The sequence below is a fragment of the Giardia intestinalis genome, chromosome 1 (assembly GCF_000002435.2).
Source record: "Giardia intestinalis strain WB C6 chromosome 1, whole genome shotgun sequence".
Taxonomy (NCBI): Eukaryota; Fornicata; order Diplomonadida; family Hexamitidae; genus Giardia; species Giardia duodenalis.
The window spans coordinates 835,839-856,321 of record NC_051856.1 but is presented as its reverse complement, the minus strand read 5'-3'; the positions used below and the strand labels follow the sequence as shown (position 1 = coordinate 856,321).

Genomic DNA, 20,483 nt, shown 5'->3' with positions numbered 1-20,483 from the left:
CACCTGCGTGGGGCCAGTCTATTATCATGGTCACTTCGGGGAAAAGTTTGCCAGAATAGCCAGCTGTACTGCATCTGGAGAGGAAGCATCAGCAGCATGGGTCACCAGCCCGCAAATCTTGCAGTAATAGAGCTCCCAATTTCTCTGTCGGGGTATGCGATTGATTGGAGCGCGCATATTGTCGAGGCCCGTAAACTTGTTATACATGTCTGCTGAGGCTCTCTCGATGGCGTGGGGTGTTGAGGGAATGTTCCTTATTCCCATCGTGTCTGTCTTCCAATTAGAGACAACGTCTCGAGCAGGAAGAAAGGCCCAAAGGATTCGTCCGAGACGCAATCCGTAAATAGACATGAATAGATTGATTATGGATCGGCACGATAGAGTAGGACAGGCTGGTTGGCTCAGGGCCTTTCCAGGTGTTCCTGGGGAGTCCTTGGAAAGCTGCGGTGTATATGCACAGTTGCAAAGCACAAATGTCGGCATCCGCTTCACGTCTGGCTTGACTATAAAGAAGATCTTGCCACAAAGACACTGATATCGCGCCTTACTGATCCTTAGATTAATAAGTTGCTCAAATGTCGGTGTAGGCTTGAAAAGAATTTGTCTGAAGTACGAAGAGTTCGCATAGAGAAAGTCTTTGTTCTTAATTCCTGGTCGAACTCTGAATAAGAACCAGTAGTGCAGGAAATCTAAGAACGGAAGGGGAGGTGCAATGTGAGGCCTGAGGTTCCTGACGTGGAGGTAAGCAGCAAACAGAGACAGAGATCTAAATTCCACGAGCATGGCTATTGCCACTGCAGCAGAGAGGCCGGTACCGTTCTCGTCGTAAAGCAGGCACCTGCCTCCATGGGTGACCGTTCTGCGCAGGAAGTCCAGCACGCTGTCCAGGGCGGCTGAGTATCGCAGGAACTCTGCCTTAGGTAAACCCGGAGTACTTTCGCGAGGAGAACCCAGAAAGAGCGTCTTGTTGGACGTGGGATTAATAATTTGTGTGAGAACAAGGGGGAGCTTATAATAGTGGATAGTGGTCATTTCTATAACTCGCTTGGTCTCCATGGACTGCTCTAGAGAGGTCGTTAGGCAATCAATCACAGACGTAACGTTATATGCCAGAAGATGCTCTGCATGCCGCAAGACGGAAACAGACCCTATCCACAGAAACCCATCTATAATATTAGTGGCAGGAGGCATCACTTTGACAGGAAGCGTGGCACAGGGTTGACCCAACACAGGGCTAGTGAGCTGAGCCGTCGCAAGAAGGTAGCTGGGTATAGCAGCATGGCTCTCCAATTGCTTCTGTACAGAGTTCGGGGATTGTTCGCATTGCTTTTTGACAATAGAAAGCTTTGGTGCAAGGGCATCGCTAGGATTGACCAGGCAGTCATTAACACTTCCGATAATGCTGAAACAAAAGCTGCTACTGATGAATGGCTCCGCCTTCGCCGGCTCCACATAGTAACACTCGGGCTTATACATGTAGGTTTCTGGAAAATAGACCTTTAATATGTGCTCGGTCATGGCGATAACGTCTCTTATTTGGGGGCGCAGAGTAGGGTTTGGTACCAAGCAAAACTCAAGAAGGTCTATTATTGGCTGGCAGTTCCCCAACATGGCCTTCTTCTCTGGAGAAAGCGAAACTCCCCTGTAAAGCTGAGCAAACTTGCCTGAATGATCAAATGTAAATGATTGGGCAGCTGACTTGTCACGTGCCCTTGCTCGCACGTTGCTCTGATAGCTATCCTTCGTGACTCTGATAAAGAAGCGGATCCAGTCAGAGTCAAAGAACAAGATGTCACCTGTCAATAGCTCGTAAAGGAAGCATGCAGCAGACCAGATGTCTGAAGAGCTTCCAGCGCCCTTTGGACGACGCCGATCAAAGTTAGACCGGGTTTGGGCTACCATGTTTGCCGAGAGCAGCATCTCTGGCGATTTATTATATTCTGTCCCCTTATTGATGAGTGTGTAGGAGCTCTCTTCATCTGAAAAGACCATCGACTCTCCAAAGTCCGCTATTGCAATGCGAAAAGGAAGCAGTTCGTACGATGGTACAGCCTGGTAATCGGTGAAGATCTTATCAAGGAAAATCTTTGTAATAGGCGTCCCAGTGTCAACAGTACCGGCAGGCCTGCTATTTTCATCCAGTCTAGCTAGTTTAGAGTACCACTGAACTGTTCTGGGATCAAAGAATACGTTGTCGGCCTTTATATCATAGTGATTGACTCCAGCAGTATGTAGGTACTCAAGGTGTCGGAGGAATTTTATGAATATCAGAAGATAGATTCTGATGTACTTCATGTAAGACAGTTCGTGGCCGTATATAGGCAGATGCTTATACTTTGGCTCCGGATGATACAGCAATTGGTTGGATTGCAGTGTGGCTGGGTCGTCGAAGAGTTTGAGACGGAGATCCCTGAGACTGGTAACGTACTTGTGCATGATGATGTAGTATCCATCCTTCGTAACTCCGTAATCATACATTCGACTAACTCCGCTATAATTGGCTAACCGTTCCATTACAGTTATTTCGTTAAAGATATCGTGAAGGACGCACCGGTCATAAATTGACTTCGATCTGTCCTGGATTTTGACCGCTACTGGAGTCAGGAATGATTGGTTGGTCTGATTGTCCTCTGTAACCAGCGATACATTCCCAGAATAAACAGATCCATAGGCACCCTGTGCCATGAGTGAAAACTTAGTGGCGTCCTTGATGGGATACAAGGTAGAGTCAAACAGAGTATAGCAGGTGAGGCGTAAGAGACGCTTAGCAGCAGGTGAAATGTCGGAAGATATTAACCTAAGGGCGAATTTCTCGTTTCTCGGATGATTAAGATGGTGGTGAAGGATCCATAGAATGTTTGGCATGCCATCATTGGCTGGAAACTGGGAACAGTACATCGGATCGAGAGTACCAGTCTCGGGGACAATGATCAATAGCAAAACAATTCGCAGAATAGTATAGTGTAGCTCCTCGTGGATATATAATGGTCGGTGAAGCGCCTTTTCTATTGAAGCGCTGGCCTGAGAGTACTCCAAAAGATCAGAGGCCTCCAGCTCTGATGGATTTCCATGCTCAAAGTCTCTGTAACCGGAGAGCGTGGAGAGCGTCGACTCTTGAGCAACGAGGAGAGGATCCTGTACTCCATGCTGTAAAACCGGCTGGATGCGACATTTGTCTGGACTACCCTGGGCAGTGCTCGTCTGCCGATTTTGAGCACTGAGCTTTGCCACGGTTGCGCTGTGAGTAAGAAAGCGCTGCTGTTCCTTGTTATTTTTCGCATCGGTATCGCGAACAAATTCAGAGGTAAAGCCAGCCAGGCTGATACTGCTAGAAAAGGTGGACTTGGTCCTCTTAAGCACTGACTTGGTTGCCTTTGGCTGCTTTTGCCTCTGCTTGCCCTGTTTCAAACCCTCAGTATCTGTTTGCTCCACTTCTAAAACCGGCTCCGGAGCCTGGCAACCTTCCGTGGCTAGTGGAAGAGAGTGTGCAGTTTCTAGTTTGGCTGCGATTCTATTCCCTAAAACTAAATGGAATTTGGGGTTTAGGGAATCGGCAGCGGCTTCAAACTGTGAAATGCCACCAGCTATGTTCTGAGAATTGGACTCCTTTTCCAGTACTACGTTCTGCTTATCGATTGAAACCTTAACGGCTGGTAATTTGAGAGTGAATCCGAAGGTCTTGGGCACAGTGGCAGGAGGAGCTCGTGGTAGGTCACTAGAGTCACTAAAACTTGAGTCTCCATGAGATGAGTAGGCGTCACTGGGCTTATCAGCCTTAGGTGGCTCCAGCTCGTTAGCCCTCCGCTGTTTAGAGTCTCGTTTTGGCAACTCTATGCCGCGTTTCTGTGCCTCGTCGTCCCAACAACTATCGCTGTCATCGTCGTCGTAAATGTGGGTTGAGCGCTTTGGAACTGCAGTGATCACCAGACTACTCTTGTGCTTGATGCCCTCTAATGGTGTTTTTCTGTCAGTACACTGCTGAGAGCCCATCAATTCAGATTCCGTGCTGGGGAGCTTTAGGGGGTGTATGACAGCAGATCCATGATAGTCAAATAGAGTGTCTATAGATGGAATGGCATCTCCATTAATTACCTCAACTGGTTGCTTTTGCTTTGCTGTCGCTTGCAGCTGATCGCTGATGTTGCAGTCGGTGATCTCTGACTTTTCCAATAGGTCCATTGTGGAGCTGTTGTCTGTGATCAGCTTGGTTTCCAATCCAGGGGTTAAGATTGCAGACACTGATGGCTTAGTGGAAAGTGACGTTGCAGCACTCTTCTTGGACTCCTGACTCCCATTTACGGTAGTTACTACCTTGTCTTCCACATCTTCCTCTATCATACTAGATACTGCGTTAGCATTGGCTCTGAGATCACCCAGTTCATAATCCTTATTCGCTAGAATGTGAGATCCGGTACTATGAGCAGTTTGCTTCAAAGGACGTGTCGGTGTGCTGAAGAACACACTAGTCTTGGTGGGGCTGGTTCCCGAAGGTTTCTTGGCCTGATCTTGAGTGGCTGTGGGGTTATCAGACCGTAAATATGGCATAGAGATAGGAGGTAGCAATTTTTGGGCTTGTGCAGATGCCACCTTTATAGCCCATTCTCTATCGGCCTCTGCCTTAGCAAGGTTTATCTTCTGGAGTGTAGAAGCGTCGCTTTCTGCAATTGTTCTCTGCCAGCCACTATTCTGATCAATATTGTCGACTGACAGCTGCAGAATAAGAAATTGCATGATGCGAAGTTCATAGAAATATTGCCGGGTGTTTGGAGAATCCATCTGAATGAGAGAGCAAAGTACATTGAGGTGCCCATTGCACAGGTCGAGAAGACTCACGCTGTTGTTGGTACTTAAAATACATTCAATCAGATCTACCTCACAGTCGTTGTACAGCTTCAAGAACGACTTGTAATGAAACGATATGAATTTTCGCAAGTCTGTAGGCTTTATATAAAGATCAACGTTTTCAATGGCGAAGAACTCAGCGAGCGTATAAAGGACGTAGAGGACAGACTTTCTGCTTGTAGGTGCAGAGAGCGCATTTTTGGAAAGCTCTGTCAGGAGCTCCTTTGCTGACGTGTGCTGAGTTCGGGCCTCTGCCACCGTCTCTGCGGTTGGCATAGCCTTGAGAAGGTCAGAATCGTCAAAAAGCCCCAAGTGTTTGGAGAAGTTGACACCACCTGTCTGAACCTGAACATCCGAGCCATTTTTGGCCAGCATAAGATACTGTGGGAAAACTCCTGTTTCGAAGTCAAATAAGAATGACCATGTGCCGATGATACTGTGGCAGTCGTTGTTTCTGAGAAGCTCCTTCACATTAAAACGATGACTTTCATCACAGCGCGTTAGGGGGATGTGGTCCAGTCGTGCCGTTGTGAAAATATTGGCATGGCTCTCTAGAGTGCACAAGGTAGCCAGCGAAGTCATAGGTAAATTCTTCAGCCGTGTCTCCTGAGTGTACTCTGCAATCTCCTTCAATCCTCGTGGATAGTCATTCTCTGGTAGATTGGCATATTTGGTGATATATATTGGAGCATGGAACGAGCTCGTTGCTAGCTTAAAGCTTTGCCTTCTCGTACTATCAACCAGGCGCGAAGCGATGTGAGAGCTGTGGGTGCTATTATGAGTTGCAGCAGTGAACATCTTTGTGGTCTCTAATTTTGTGTTTGTGGAGAGCTGCTGAGCCACCTTGAGGAAGTGGTACCGGAGAAGTCTAATCATGGTGATAATATACTTGGAGAACTTAATCTTGTAGACCTCAAAGGAGTGCTGACACTGAGGCTTGCTGTAATACATTCCCGAGAGCTCATCCTTTATGCGTGTGTTTAGGAAAATCAGACAGCTATAGCGTCTTAGCCACTTAAGATTAGTCTCGTTGAACACCAGCGCGTCGCACAGCATGTTATCAATGTTCTGCATTGATCGATCGGTGGTGTAGCAGACGTTGTTATTGACCAATGCTCTAACCACCGGAGGCTCAGGGGATGTCACAAGGCTAGGGGCACGAACAAAAGAGTCCGACGCTAGCAGGCTCATAACTTCAAGGATTCGTTGGACAATAAGAATATAGTGAAGGCGAGAATTGATTCGTCTTGTCTGAAAGAGTTCCACGACTTTTAGAAGCGATGGAAGAAGCGCCGTTGTCACAAGCCCCCGCACCATCGGGTTTGCATGCGAAGTGGCCAGCCGGTCAGCAATGACTGCCAAGTAACATGCGATATCATCACAAGCAGAGATGGAATAAGGCATCAATACTAAAGTACTTAACCGCAAAGACAGAGTATACATATCTATGCAGTACATGCGCCGCTGAGCCTCGAGGCGTTGGAGTAAGAACATGTCGTCTGGAAGAGTTACTGCATGCCTCTTTCCAATCTTTCGCTTTGGCAGGCCTGTTGCCGGGGAAACAGTGTTCTCCACTAGAAAGTTTTCCTGCATAGTTTCAGTTGTGACTTCTACGCCCCCGTGGCAGACATTCAGCTCACTTTCAGGCACACACTCCCCCGTGTCCACATCTATGTAGTCATAGGTAAGCTTAGCATACTTATACATCTTAAACAATAGTCGCATCCAGTCTGATCTTATGCGCGTTTGGCTTGCGCTGTGTATTTGGTTGACGAGGGTTGACAACGCTAGAACCACTGCAGGTATGAAGCCAGTCTTACGCTGATGCAGTGAAATAAGGTCTGTGCATATGCTTGGCAGGATATTGGGGAAGTACCTCAGCGTTATATTTGAAAGGTTCCTGATGCAGTGGTAGAGAATATAGCTAACACCGAGGCGAATGACATCCTCCCTAGATAGATCCACTCTCTGAAGACGCACCAGGGGCAAAAGCTCGGTTGACATAATAGAGAAGTTAAATTCATAGTCAGACAAATCCCTGGTATGAGTGGAACCAAATAGCTTGTAGAGAAGGTATCGTCTTTTGTGTTCCTTTAAATAAGTGTAATAGTTATGGGTTACATAGAGGTGATTGACGATGTAATTCGCCTGAACAGCTTGGGAAGTAGATGTAGTCAACACTGAAAGGCTACTGTGTGTGGAACGCGCTGTTAAGTTCGCGGACCCGTGTGAATAGGTTTTATCGCGACTGAGAGAACATAGCAGGGGATAGTCCCGCATAAAGGTATACTCGCCAATACGGTTAGCAACATCCACGAGTTCCGGAATTCCCTTCCGCCGTTCAGAAAGAACCTGAAGATACTTATCAAACACAAAATCGGCCGTCTCCTGATTAAGTCCGGTGTAGGACTGACCAGTGGCAGGAGAATCTGTGTCACCGAATCGTCCTGGATGTCCTCGATGACTCATAGAAGGTGCTGTACTCTCCCGATTGTGAACAGACTTCAAATCTAAGGATAATCCTAGACTGAGACCGGGAAACTTTTGTTGAGAAAGCTTTGGTGTTGATTGGGTGGTAATTTCAGGAGGGTCTTTCTCTTGTTGAGCTGGACAACTCAGTGATAGAAGCGGAACGATAGAGGGCCTGCAAGGTTTCGTTTTAGATGCCAAAGCCAATGGGCCACAGATTGCACGTCTTTCGACCTTCTCAATTTGCTCCGCATGTGTAAAGTCAGCAGACTTGTCCTTTTGCGGGTAAAATTGACGAGCTGCTCCAGAAAATGGCTCCCCGATGTTAGAAAGAGTTCCATTTGGTGTGGAAGGCGGGATGAGGAGGTTTGAGGAGGAGCGATTCTTGACCCCAGGAGCGACGGCTCTGTTGTGTGAAGCTTGCCCATAGGCAACAGCATTCGTTCGCCCCTTACCAGCTTGAGTGCTGTGAATCATATACCTAGACTGTCGCCGCGCGGTTGTGAGCACTTGCCGTGCAGGAGACGAGCTCTCATTAACAGGATCTCGTTCAGGATTGACAGCTAACGGCAAGTGAAGGTTAAGAACGGGGACTGCAGAGCCTAGGACGGATTGAGCCTCTTCTCCTTGCACCATCTGTAGCTCGGCAGACGAGACTTTGGCCTCCGATATAGTTCCCAAGTTAAATGGCGTTAGAATCGCAGACGCAGATGATTCCTGGGTAAGCGCGTCATTTAGTAATGGGTCGTAAGCTCCAGTTTCTTTCGAGGTATTCCGTTGGTCATGCACCATAGGGGGGAGTCTGACCTTGACTCCTCTCGTGACAGGTGGTCGTCCCCTGACGCTCTCATCCTTATGCTCTGGTTGTGGGATCTCAGGAATGCAATCACCTAGCGCTGGGAGCTCTAGCAAGCGATCCTTCTCACAAAATGACGCGCTGCTTCTGCTGCAAGAAGACCTTGAGTGATTTCTTATATTCACATCTTGAGATGGCTCTTTCACTCCTGCATGACTTTGTTTTTGTAAGTCTTTAGCCAATTCAGTGGATGCCTGTGTGCCGTGTAGACTAGGTTCTTGATTGCAGGTACGTGGTGAGACAAAGACTGCTGATTCTTGGTGGTCAAGTGGAGTGGGTTGTCGCTCCTCCCTATCGTTTTCGTCGAACAAATCCTCGCCAAAGTCTCTTGATCTGTCACTATTTAAGTTGGTATTAGAGTCACCATTGTTAGACTGAGAATAATAGCCACTTTCTTCCTCGTTATCATCAGAGTCCAAGTGCTGACTGTTGTTAATTTCGATGGATGAGCGGTCGGACACCATACTGCTACCCTCCGAGCGAACAGTATTAATCAAAGGAAGCTTGCCATATGAGGCGGTCTCTTTTCGCAGTTTTCTTTTTTGTCCTGGAACAGAATTACTAAACACCGTCTCAGCAAAGTTAGAGAGAATGCTCCGTGCTGACGAGATCTCCGATAGCGCATCATCCAACTGCTTACAAACCGTAGGCATAGTGCAATCCTCGTCGAGAGAAAGACTGGAGGCTACTGTCATCCCGGAGTTGGTCGATTCGTTACCATCGCTGGTGTCACCGTCCTTGGCATTGCCGCGGCCCCTATGTATTTGATTCAACTGCACAATGGAGAGAGAGTTGGTTGTCTGCGAGCACATATCGAGGTTGTTACACACCTTGTTGAGATACACCTGAATGAAGTGAATTGGTGATAGTGTGTGCACGAATGGCACACAAGCGTGATGTGTTGAGATTATGTCCCCCACAAGCACATAGAAATAAATACTATATAACATTTCACTATCACTGAGCTGTGAAATAATGTAATTGAGAAGAGAATCTAGACACTTGGTTCTACTATATTCTTTAGAATCAATACTGAGGTTCGCAAATATATAAGAAGACTGCGAGGCGCAAGACTCCATGAAGCATTTTAAAAACGTTTTCCCAAGAGCAAATATCTTAGCGTTGTGACTGTTTTGGAGGGTTGCTTTAAAGACTTTAGTAGGCACGTCGCGGGAGAAAAAGACCTCTGAATACTTGTTAGACACATAAATATCTGTTAGCTCTCGAATCGCCGTGGTCAGCTCGAGAGGATTCTTGCACTCGAGATTGGCCACCAAGGATCGAACGTAATCTTGATTTGGATCGCGATCTCTGCCCCGCACTAATCTGCGAGGTGCGCGCGACACACTTCGAGTGCTCAACACAGAAACAGGCCGTTTGTGATGTGACAGTGACTTCGCACGCATTAGTTTTTTAATCTCCAAATCTGATGTTCCGCTATGAGCATGACGGGCATGTAATCCAACTCTTTCGCATCACTGATCATACAGCAATCAACTGAATACGTTAGTTGAGTACGTTAGCTGAGTACAAGCAGATAGTGTGAGCAGGTAGCAAATAAATGGCCCAATTTAATCAGATTTAAGAAGCGTCGCAAACCAATTTATTATCCGCTCGAGTATTCCATTACTGACCACTGGGGGCGTCTTTTTTGTCAACACATAAGGAGGTAGGTCAAGCTCGTGACAAAGTGTTATGTCGTTGTCTAAGTCCTTAACAAGACAGGGGATAAGGCCGATGATGGAGATCTTGCTGAGACAGATTACTCTCGCAGAAACCGCGGCTTGTGCGGAGAGGGCGTCTCTGAAACGGACATGAATAAAATGGTGATTGGCGTAATTGACCCTCATAATGGTCCCAAAGTTCATAAGGGCGTGAAGAGCCAGCGAAAGATTGGATGGAGTAATCCCATAGACAGTTACCCATTCGTCTACAGACGCCAGATCTATGGGTTCTGGGACAGCGAGCTTTCGGTGCTGACCGGGAACATCCATTGTTGCTACCGCTTTGGTTGCTAGAGCGCGGGAGGAAAGGCTGTACGGGTCATTCTGGTAGGAAAATCCCACTGAGTGTGTCTGCATGTTGGATTTTAAAATGGAGGACAAAGAAGACTTTCTGGAATGTTTGGACATGGCAATAGCAGCGCAAGCTCTACCAGCTACCGGGCACTTGGATGCACTAGCCAGTGAAAACGATCTCTTTCTATATCTTAAAGAAGTGTCCACCCCTGCTGACTTGCTCGCAGGAGTCTCCGCTTTCGACCTTTCCGTCCGTACCGATGATTCTCTCCTTGGTGGCGAAGAGTTTCCTCGAGGAACTAGCGCACTAATGTATTTACTACGCGCCAAGAAGGAATTGCTAGCCAGCACACTTCTAAATTGGGCAATGACAGAAGAAGGAGCCGCCGGAAGATGTCTTCTGGGCCTTCAGGACTCTAATGGAATGTCTGCGCTCATGCTAGCAGCGCAAGGAGGGTTCTTGGAGCTAGTGAGAAGCCTTGCTCCTTATGAAGCATGCCTGCAAATGCATTCCGAAGCACACATAAAATGCTCCGGAACTAAACCGTCGAGCTGGGTATCTGGGAAGACGGCTCTGATGCTTGCCGTTGAGGCACGGCACTTTGATGTGGCCTTGTTCTTGTCTACTTACGAATCAGGAATGTTCTTTGTTCTGGAAAGGCATGTCCGAAACACAGATCGTACAAAAACTGTTTTTATCGACCACCTGTTTGCACTAGACATCCTCGAGAGTATTTCTCAAGATTTAGAAAATGATCCTCATGCCAAGAATCTATCTGACGCACTAGATCTCGATCGCTGGATGCGCGCTGCAGTTACTAAGGACATTGCTAGACTTATAGAAATGGCTCCTGGCTTTCTCGGTAAAACGAACGGATTAGGACAGACGGCAATAATGATAGCTTGCTGCAAAGATCAAGTGGACTCCATACGGGCCTTGATACGATACTGCCCTGAACAGTTTCGCACGTTGGAATTGAGCAAGCATGATGTTTTTGATAACAACGCGCTCTGTTATGCGACGCTAATGAAATCTGTGGCTTGTGTCACATTGTTATCTGCATACAACGAAGCTCACTACCAGAACTTTTCACTACATAGGCCTGATGAGCGTAACATTGCTTCTCGGTGGAATGGCAAAGGAGTGATGAGTTGTTTGGAGTATGCACAGAGCATTGGCTTCTGTGACGCATACCCGCTCTTATCAGAGCCTCTTTGCCTTAGTAGACGTTTATAAAGGTCTGTGTTTGCAAATCATTCATTCAAAGGTTCAACTCGTCTGGTGAGTCTTTGTGGATCTAGAATACCTGATATCTCACTGTCATGATCGCTGTGATAATAATGGAGGTTCTACAAAGGTCTCCTTTCCTTTTATAATGTGTAGCAGCACACTTGATTAAATTATAGTGATGGCGTAGACTTGGCTTCCAACAGAACTCTGTTGCTTAATGATGCTATACACTCAGCTTATGGTCCTGTAGTATTTGCTATTACGTTAGTTTATTCTTCTTGTCTGTAAATCTTCATTTCTATACTCTTATCAATTACTTTATAATTTCTTATCCGAGCTTCGTACTACTATGCTAAGCAGTCCTAGTAGAGCTCTTAGATTTTCAGCCTTTAAGAATCTGACCTATGGATTACCAGTATTCACCGTCATTCTCTGCATTGCCGCCATACTCCATTAATAATATCGCTATCTCCATATATCTATATGCTACCATTTCCATTGTACTGCTTTCCGGCACACACAAACCCACCTATCTGACATTTTCTCTCTGCCTCTTGAGAAGAGCCACATCACACGAGGAAGGGCGCCGTTTACTCGAGGAGAGAGGCGATTGCGTCGTGGCCATGCCTCCTTGCGATGTCGAGGGCGGTGGTGCCGGGCGGGAAGCCGAGCCACTCACGGGTGGTCTGCATGCCTTTCTCCTTGTCCATCAGGAGCCTCGCACACTCCAGGTGACCACCCTGCGCTGCATGCATGAGCGCTGTCCATCCGTTGTTAGTCTTCATGCCGTCTTCTTTGTCTACTAGAAGCCTCACGCAGTCCGAGCAACCGTTGTCGGCTGCGTGCATGAGGGCAGTCCACCCACTGTTGGCCCTCATCCCGCCTTCCTTGTCCAGTAGAGCCTCCGCACACTCGCGGCGCCCATACTGTGCTGCATACATTAGGGCGGTCTTCCCATCATCCGTTTTCATGCCACCCTCCCTCTCCAGGAGGAGCTGCACGGACTCCAGTTTGCCGCGCCGTGCTGCGTACATAAGGGCGGTGGTGCCGTTGTTCCTCCGTTTGCCGCCTTCCCTCTTCAGCAGGAACTTCACGCATTCCGGGTGGCCCCCGTACGCCGCCCGCATGAGCGCGGTCTCTCCAAGCTTATTCTGTGTGCTACCTTTCATCTTCAGCAGAACCTTCACGGCTCTCAGGTTTCCATACTCTGCTGCTGACATGATGTCGGTCTCGACGAAGCCGTATTTCAGCAACAAAAAAGACGAGAGACTCAGCCCGCTCCTCCCTTGTTGGTGGTAAAACTCTGCGGCTTCATCGATGCTCCTATCAGAAGCAGACCCCTCGGTGTCCTGAGGGCGACGACTCGCCTCCGAATCCCTGAGCACACCACTCGACATTTTTAACTTCGTCTGCTTGCAGGAAGACACTGCCACGGAAACACACACTTTGCTCTCTGCTTCACTGAAAACGGTTTGTCAACTGCTGTCCGAGCATCTCCGTGAGAGCCGCCGCGCTGGGTGGGCCGCCCGCTCACCGTCCGGGGTCCAAGGTTCAGATCTTGAAGCTCGAACTCGTGCCCTCATACAAGGCCTCCTCCCCTGTGGGTAGGCGGGTCTCACGCTCGTTCACTTCTCCAATCCAGGACTCAGAACTCGAAGCTTGAGCGTCGAATGTCATGATGATTTACTCCACCCACCGGTTGCTTCCAGTGGTGTGCTGCTGGGGCCTGCCTGCAGGTATGGTCCAGAGATCCCACGGGCAAGCCTCGCTCAATTCCCGGCCAGTCTGGAGATGAGGGTTGGCCGCGGGTCGTAACGATAGCCACAACGGTGATAGGAGGAGCTCCCTCCGTTTGTGGATCTGGGGTCTGTGCGTTCCTCGGCTGTTCCGTGGGCGTGCGCACAGCTGGACCTGAGGCGAAGGAGAGCCCGCGAGGACCAGATCTGCACTACGAATGCAAAATCGTACCTCAGGGACACCCAGAGAGCAAGCCGTGAGTCTCTACTCGGGGGACCACTCCAAAGACGTTTACTCTCTCAGCAGGACACACACGCTGGCTCTGTGGCCTACCGTGCGAGAGCGCCAAGCAACCAACCGAGCACCTGAGAGAAGCAAACGATGACAGACACAGAGTGCTGGGCGACGACAAGTTGATCATTCCGGCCCAGTACCGAACCAGACAGAGCTCGCTATGCTCATCCACCAGGGGGCACGCATGATCGCGAGCATCGAACAGGCCGGGACTGGGGTCGCGCTCCCTGCTATCAGGGGCCTGAACGCCCTGGTGGGAAGCCCCAGAGGACTCAAGCAACACAGTAGAGCAGGCCCAGAGTAAGGCAGACCCAGACCCCGAGAAGGCGAGACGCCGGATAGCAAACAGGGTGAACAACGCGCTGAGCTTCGGAGCAGTTGCTAAGGCTCTCCGCGCCCTTGATGAGACACCCGTGCGTCCCCCCGAAGGCTACGTTGGCCTTGACTACCCTCCATCGATGAGCTCGACGGGCTGGAGCGGCAACCGAGGAGGAAATGAGGAAGGCCCTGTTAGGACTCTCAACAAGAAGGCCTCAGGCGTGTCTGGCCTCGGGCCGGTCCAGCTCAAGGCGATGAAGCAGAACGACAGCTTCGTGAAGTACCTCACGCAGGCGTACAACGAGCTGACCACCCACCCCGAGGCGATGTCCGACGTGATGGCCATGTTCGAGTTCCGGGCGATCCTCATCCCGAAAGAGTCCGACGGATACCCCGATCGCGATAGGCGGATGGTCACGAACATCTTCCACCGCGTCCTGCTGAAGGGCTGATCAAGCATGCCAACTACCTCTCATGCGAGCAGATCGCCTTCAAGCAGAACGCGTACGCGGTAGGTGTGAGGAGGGCCCACGAGCTCATCAGCAGGACAGGAGCACGCCGTCTCCCTCGACACAAAGAATGCCTTCAACTCGCTCCCGAAGGCGGAGGTCATCAGAGCCCTGAACGAGGCGGGCATCCTGAAGGTCCTGATCGACTACATCAGGAACTTCCTCGATCTGAGGCACAGCCGGGACGTGAAGTGCGAGGTCTGTGGCGTCCCCCAGGGCAGCCCGCTCAGCACGCTCCTCTTCTGCATGGCCATCGAGCGCCTCCTGAGACGCCTCAGGGAGAGGGGCATCACCTTCCTTGCCTAGCGGACGACATCGTGGCGTTCCACGACGAAGGGTACCCAGCAGGTGTGATAACACAGCTGGCCACAGCAGAGGCTGCCGCCATGGGCCTGACGATCAGGAGCGACAATGCAAGTCCACCATGGCGGGCGAGGAGGTGACCTTCCTCAACCACCCGGCGTCCCCCACTCCTGCAAGCTCCAAAGGTCATCGCAGGTGCTGTGACTGCCCTGAGGAAGATTGAGAACGCCCCCATAACCACCCACCAGAAGCTCATCCTGATGTCACTGCGTGGTCCCGATGGTGAGCTACGCCCCCCTGGTCGAAGTAACATCGGACAAGGCGGACTACGAGGAGCTCAACAGACGCGTCGCACAAGGCTTCAGCACTAACCAACAGAAGCTGCGATCGCCTGGTCGACTTCCTGGCGTACCCGAAGGAGAAGGGCGGCCTGGGCCTGCTCATGCCTGGATCCTACCACGACGAGCTGCGGAGGGTATGGGCCTCCCTGGACGTCAACAAGGGGACCAGAGACCCGGTGGAGCTGCCGGTGAACGGCCAGGCACTGCAGGGGAAGGGGCCTACTTCAACCGCCTCCTCACGCGCACACCAGCTTCCGGACAGAGCGGCGGCGTGCTGACCGAGGAGGAAAGGGCCCTGAAGGAGAAGGGCGGCTCGATCATGGCGCAGACAAGAGGCACCTGCCCGGGCTGCCACACGGCGTGGACCCTCGACCACGAGGCACGACATGATCGTCGCGTGCCTGTGCCTCCGCGTCTCGGGGAAGCTCAACCGGAACTGGAAGTCGAGACCCACAGCCACCTCAGCGACCAGAACCAGAAGCCCGACATCTGGCTTGTCGACAAGTGCAAGGCGATAGATGTGGGTGTCATCCAGCTCCGCCAGATGGATGCCTACTACAACGAGAAGGTCAAGAAGTACAGGGACGGGACGCTCCCGATCATCTACGGGACAGACGGATCCCTCCACCCCAGTCCAAGGGGCACCTCGAGGAGCTCCACGTGGACGTTGAGAAGCTCTCTGTCCGGGCTGCCTTCGCCATCGCCCACATGGCTGCAGAGGCGAACGAGCACCCGACGAAGCTGATCAGACGGGCCGGGCCGAAAGCCTGGTCACCCAGAGCGACCGTCTCCTGTCATCCTACTTCTGACAGCTGAATGAATCCACCCCTGGGACCTGTCGACAACGACCGAGAAGGTGCAAAGACTGGACACACAACCGAGTTGAATCCCAACCAGAAGAGAAAGCCCCGCTAGCTGCTGCTGATCTACATGGACAGTATTGAGAATGACAACAAAGACCAGAGCTTCACTCACCGTGAGGGGAGAGCAAGGAGAGGCACCCTAGTAGACCAGTGAGTCCATGAGATGGCTTGATCTCCAAAAGGACCTATGTGCACACCTAGACCGAGCACACGCCCGTAGAACAGCTGAGGAACGCAATAGCTCCTCCTACTACCACTGTGGTCCTTATATTGATACACGACCAACCCTCGTCTCCGGACTAGTCAGGGACTGAGCAAGAGCTTGCCCGTGGGATCTCTGGACCATACCTGCAGGCAGGCCCCAGCAGCACACCACTGGAAGCAACCGGTGGGTGGAGTAAATCATCATGACATTCGACGCTCAAGCTTCGAGTTCTGAGTCCTGGATTGGAGAAGTGAACGAGCGTGAGACCCGCCTACCCACAGGGGAGGAGGCCTTGTATGAGGGCACGAGTTCGAGCTTCAAGATCTGAACCTTGGACCCCGGACGGTGAGCGGGCGGCCCACCCAGCGCGGCGGCTCTCACGGAGATGCTCGGACAGCAGTTGACAAACCGTTTTCAGTGAAGCAGAGAGCAAAGTGTGTGTTTCCGTGGCAGTGTCTTCCTGCAAGCAGACGAAGTTAAAAATGTCGAGTGGTGTGCTCAGGGATTCGGAGGCGAGTCGTCGCCCTCAGGACACCGAGGGGTCTGCTTCTGATAGGAGCATCGATGAAGCCGCAGAGTTTTACCACCAACAAGGGAGGAGCGGGCTGAGTCTCTCGTCTTTTTTGTTGCTGAAATACGGCTTCGTCGAGACCGACATCATGTCAGCAGCAGAGTATGGAAACCTGAGAGCCGTGAAGGTTCTGCTGAAGATGAAAGGTAGCACACAGAATAAGCTTGGAGAGACCGCGCTCATGCGGGCGGCGTACGGGGGCCACCCGGAATGCGTGAAGTTCCTGCTGAAGAGGGAAGGCGGCAAACGGAGGAACAACGGCACCACCGCCCTTATGTACGCAGCACGGCGCGGCAAACTGGAGTCCGTGCAGCTCCTCCTGGAGAGGGAGGGTGGCATGAAAACGGATGATGGGAAGACCGCCCTAATGTATGCAGCACAGTATGGGCGCCGCGAGTGTGCGGAGGCTCTACTGGACAAGGAAGGCGGGATGAGGGCCAACAGTGGGTGGACTGCCCTCATGCACGCAGCCGACAACGGTTGCTCGGACTGCGTGAGGCTTCTAGTAGACAAAGAAGACGGCATGAAGACTAACAACGGATGGACAGCGCTCATGCATGCAGCGCAGGGTGGTCACCTGGAGTGTGCGAGGCTCCTGATGGACAAGGAGAAAGGCATGCAGACCACCCGTGAGTGGCTCGGCTTCCCGCCCGGCACCACCGCCCTCGACATCGCAAGGAGGCATGGCCACGACGCAATCGCCTCTCTCCTCGAGTAAACGGCGCCCTTCCTCGTGTGATGTGGCTCTTCTCAAGGGCCGGATGGACAAGCTGTGTATGCGTCAGAGAGTGGTGCTGACGGAGAGGGGTGAGCACACCTCATGAAGGAAGGAGGTCACGAGAAGGCCGGGCAGCAACGACGCCCGCGTCTAGCCAGTGGCGGCGTCCTCGCAGGGGGCAAGAGGAGGAGGGCTACGGTCGAGCGGTAACCGATGCGCGCGTATTGGTTAAATATAAAAGTCTCTTAGAGAGCGCACCAGATTTGATAAGCAAAGGTGTCAGAAAAGCTCTACATTCATAACCACTAGCTACCTCCATCTCTAAATACAGTTATAAATGAAGTAAGTCTATTTGTAAAATCTTTGAACCACATCTATAGGCGTGCCCTAACAACACAACACTGGAAACAATCAGGGGGTAAAGTGGATCATGTTGTAGGGGTAAGGCTGTTTCTCTGCGAGTTCATCTTCGCCCTCGTGACATGCAGCTACTACCACCACCTGCCCTGCATCCAGGCGTCCTTCTACGTCGACAGGACTGCCAAGGACAAGAAGATGCGGTACTTCAGAGAACTCATGGCGAACAAGAGCCAGAAGGACTCCTCTCTCTCCTTCCAGACGCTCAACGAGTGCATCAACATGATGCTCCACGGGGTGGTCCTTGGAAACATCATGCACAGATACGACACCGGGACGCTTTTCCTGTGTAGCACCCTCCTCGCGCCGGTGTGCAGCCTCGGCTACCTCTGGGTAAAGTCGTATCACAGCCTGGCCGAGATATACTCTGCGATAACCGTGAAGCTGTTGTCGGACAGCAGCACGTTCTGCAACCCAAGGCACAGCATCCGAGAGCTGACGTTCGAGGACTTCGGGAGGCTGGCGCTCCATGTCGACGAGGAGGCGGTTCGCGGCAGAATTAGGTACGGAGACAACGGGAGGCTGGAGCAGTACCCCTTCATCTATCAAGTAGCGCTGCCGGAGAAGACCATCCAGGCCATCTACGTGGCAAGGACGTGCCAGCTGTGCAGTCAACTGCAGAAGGGAGCAGATGGTTGCACCTCAACCGACAAGACAACGAGTGTCTTCAACATCCAGCTAGCAGAGGCAGAGTTCGACACATATATGCTCAGGGAAGCATACGGTGCATATGCGGCAACCCCCAGTCGGCTCTGCAGAGTTGTAAACAGATGTAAACACAATCGGTAGTTTTTCAAAAGGATATGGACAACAATATATGTGAGCTATGTGTTCAGAAAAATCCTGGAGTGCAGTGGACCATTGGAGGGGTCTCTGTGACCGTGGAGTCTCTTTGTCACGCGGTGCAACAACTGAAAACCCAATCGTCCAACTTCTCCTGGGCAGCTGTTTCTCGAGCACTTGGACTGTCGAAATCAGCGACCTCTGCCTCCTCTATGCTGAAAAAAAAGTATCAGCAATATATTCAGCCGTATGAGTCTCTTTCAGCGCTCGCTGCCCTGCATACCCCAACCAACCCTTCAGTATCTTATCTAGAGCGACGATCTATGAGTGCCAAGCTGTCCGACAAGCTTGCAACTATACCGGACATCCTTTTTACACAGAAGAAAGAGGAGACATTATGTCTGCAAGCTCTACGAAACCTACAGTTCCAAGTCGTGAAGAAGCCTGGCGAACAGGCAGTAGGCAACATGGACTACCCACAGCAGATTGTGGAACTTTACAATGAGTCTCAGCCATTTACAAATAAGTTGCTTGCAGATCTTTTAGAGCGACTTGACGAGGTAGTAAGTCTTACAATTGGCCCTCTGACCTATTTGACAACTGTTCCAGACTTCCGACTCCTTCATCAGTCGTTGCAGAGACTGATTCTTTATGACCTTCCTTCTCATCTCGTTGAGAAAGTCCATGATATGGCCGTTGAGTTCCTCCCAAGGCTCCACACCCTCTCGATACTGGCCACTAGTTGCCATATGATTGCACCCTCTTGTGACGAGGATGGAGCAGGGAGTTTCCAAGGCCCACCATTTCTGACTGAGACGGCAATCTGGTAGTATTTATGTTGCATATTGTTGGGACTCATAATCACAGTTAGCATCTTTTCATTGGTAGATTGGCCTACAGAGGTCTGAAAGCATGGCAGAAAAGCCACACTTCGAAGACTTCAAACTGGTAGTATAAAAAGTTGCATATCCTGCAGTGCACGTCTATAGTTGCTGGTATGTGATACTTATTGGATCTCATCTGTAGTTTTTTCTCGAAAAAATGTCCATCAGGGTGGCATCATCATTCAATTCGAGGACGTTGTCTTTGATACGCGTTGGTGTTTTGTGAAGCAATCCTTACCAAATATTTACGCACGGACATGTACATAGGTGACAAGACTGAAAGTGTGATTACCTATTTGGTGGTCGTGTTTCTCTTAAGCCAGGGGTTTGTGTTCCGTTCTTACTTCCGGCTCAATTTATCTGTAAATCGCACACTGGACAAGGTTTGTGACGGAGTCCGCGGAGATCAGTTGAGGCATTTTCGAAAAAGCTACTTTTGAGGCGTTGGGACTAAACAGACTATCAGCATCGATGAGGATATTGGTCACAGGAACCCCTGGGGTTGGGAAGACGACCCTTGCTAAGCGCTTCTTGGAGCTCCATCCAGATTATAGATATGTCAATGTAAGCGATCTTGTCCACAGCTCTGGACTAATAGAGAGCTACGACGAAGTCTTCAACTCCGTAGTTCCGGATGAGGAGCGGCTTCTGGACACTCTTGAGGTACTCATCCAGAGGAATAAGAACATCCTGGTGGACCACCATTCCTGCGAACGCTTCCCGATTCGCTGGTTTGACATCGTCGTTCTTCTGCGTCTAGGCACTGAGGAACTGTATGATCGACTGGTTTTGCGTGGGTATTCATCGAAAAAGATCCTAGAAAACATCGAGGCCGAGATAATGGGGGTTGCAGAGGACGCAGTCGCAGATTTCGACCAGCGGCGAGTTATAACTTTCACTCACAAGACTGAAGATGATATGCGTCACGTTCTTGCACGCATAGAAGAAAGGCTTCATCAGACTCCCCGGTCTGTTAGACTGAAGGGATCCAAGACAAGGCTCTGTGTGTGCCGACCACAAAGATGCTATGCGTGGACATGGCATGGATCTATCTCCTCTTTCTGCAAGGCCTATCGTAACTCACTCCGTTTCCGGTCCTCAGGAGGGGAAAGGAAAAAATAAAT

The 20,483-nt window shown here is 50.6% G+C and overlaps 8 protein-coding genes and 1 pseudogene across 8 annotated transcripts; 6 read left to right on the top strand and 3 right to left on the bottom strand.

Moving 5' to 3' along the window:
- Window positions 1-30: 30 nt before the first annotated feature.
- On the bottom strand, window positions 31-9,573 carry GL50803_0016436 (Kinase, Uni1; the record flags this gene model as incomplete). Its single annotated transcript, XM_001706346.1, has 1 exon — window positions 31-9,573. One exon carries the CDS (start codon window positions 9,571-9,573, stop codon window positions 31-33), a length of 9,543 nt encoding a protein of 3,180 aa, XP_001706398.1.
- Window positions 9,574-9,738: 165 nt separating this feature from the next.
- Window positions 9,739-10,248, bottom strand: GL50803_003598 (Nup53/35/40-type RNA recognition motif-containing protein; the record flags this gene model as incomplete). The annotated part of the gene is made up of 1 exon (XM_001706348.2): window positions 9,739-10,248. The coding sequence occupies one exon, from the start codon at window positions 10,246-10,248 to the stop codon at window positions 9,739-9,741; it is 510 nt and encodes a 169-aa protein (XP_001706400.2).
- A 13-nt stretch (window positions 10,249-10,261) lies between these two features.
- Window positions 10,262-11,422, top strand: GL50803_003599 (Ankyrin repeat protein 1; the record flags this gene model as incomplete). Its single annotated transcript, XM_038046080.1, has 1 exon — window positions 10,262-11,422. One exon carries the CDS (start codon window positions 10,262-10,264, stop codon window positions 11,420-11,422), a length of 1,161 nt encoding a protein of 386 aa, XP_037901607.1.
- Window positions 11,423-12,006: 584 nt separating this feature from the next.
- GL50803_0093800 (Ankyrin repeat protein 1) lies at window positions 12,007-12,813 on the bottom strand (the record flags this gene model as incomplete). The annotated part of the gene is made up of 1 exon (XM_001706351.2): window positions 12,007-12,813. One exon carries the CDS (start codon window positions 12,811-12,813, stop codon window positions 12,007-12,009), a length of 807 nt encoding a protein of 268 aa, XP_001706403.2.
- A 557-nt stretch (window positions 12,814-13,370) lies between these two features.
- Window positions 13,371-15,833, top strand: GL50803_0061643 (Reverse transcriptase/endonuclease, putative; annotated as a pseudogene).
- A 635-nt stretch (window positions 15,834-16,468) lies between these two features.
- On the top strand, window positions 16,469-17,275 carry GL50803_0061641 (Ankyrin repeat protein 1; the record flags this gene model as incomplete). Its single annotated transcript, XM_038046291.1, has 1 exon — window positions 16,469-17,275. The coding sequence occupies one exon, from the start codon at window positions 16,469-16,471 to the stop codon at window positions 17,273-17,275; it is 807 nt and encodes a 268-aa protein (XP_037901606.1).
- Window positions 17,276-17,830: 555 nt separating this feature from the next.
- GL50803_0014637 (uncharacterized protein) lies at window positions 17,831-18,481 on the top strand (the record flags this gene model as incomplete). Its single annotated transcript, XM_001706353.1, has 1 exon — window positions 17,831-18,481. One exon carries the CDS (start codon window positions 17,831-17,833, stop codon window positions 18,479-18,481), a length of 651 nt encoding a protein of 216 aa, XP_001706405.1.
- Window positions 18,482-18,495: 14 nt separating this feature from the next.
- Window positions 18,496-19,305, top strand: GL50803_008102 (ARID2 AT-rich interaction domain; the record flags this gene model as incomplete). Its single annotated transcript, XM_001706354.1, has 1 exon — window positions 18,496-19,305. One exon carries the CDS (start codon window positions 18,496-18,498, stop codon window positions 19,303-19,305), a length of 810 nt encoding a protein of 269 aa, XP_001706406.1.
- Window positions 19,306-19,830: 525 nt separating this feature from the next.
- Window positions 19,831-20,481, top strand: GL50803_0017258 (adenylate kinase; the record flags this gene model as incomplete). Its single annotated transcript, XM_001706357.1, has 1 exon — window positions 19,831-20,481. The coding sequence occupies one exon, from the start codon at window positions 19,831-19,833 to the stop codon at window positions 20,479-20,481; it is 651 nt and encodes a 216-aa protein (XP_001706409.1).
- Window positions 20,482-20,483: the final 2 nt, after the last annotated feature.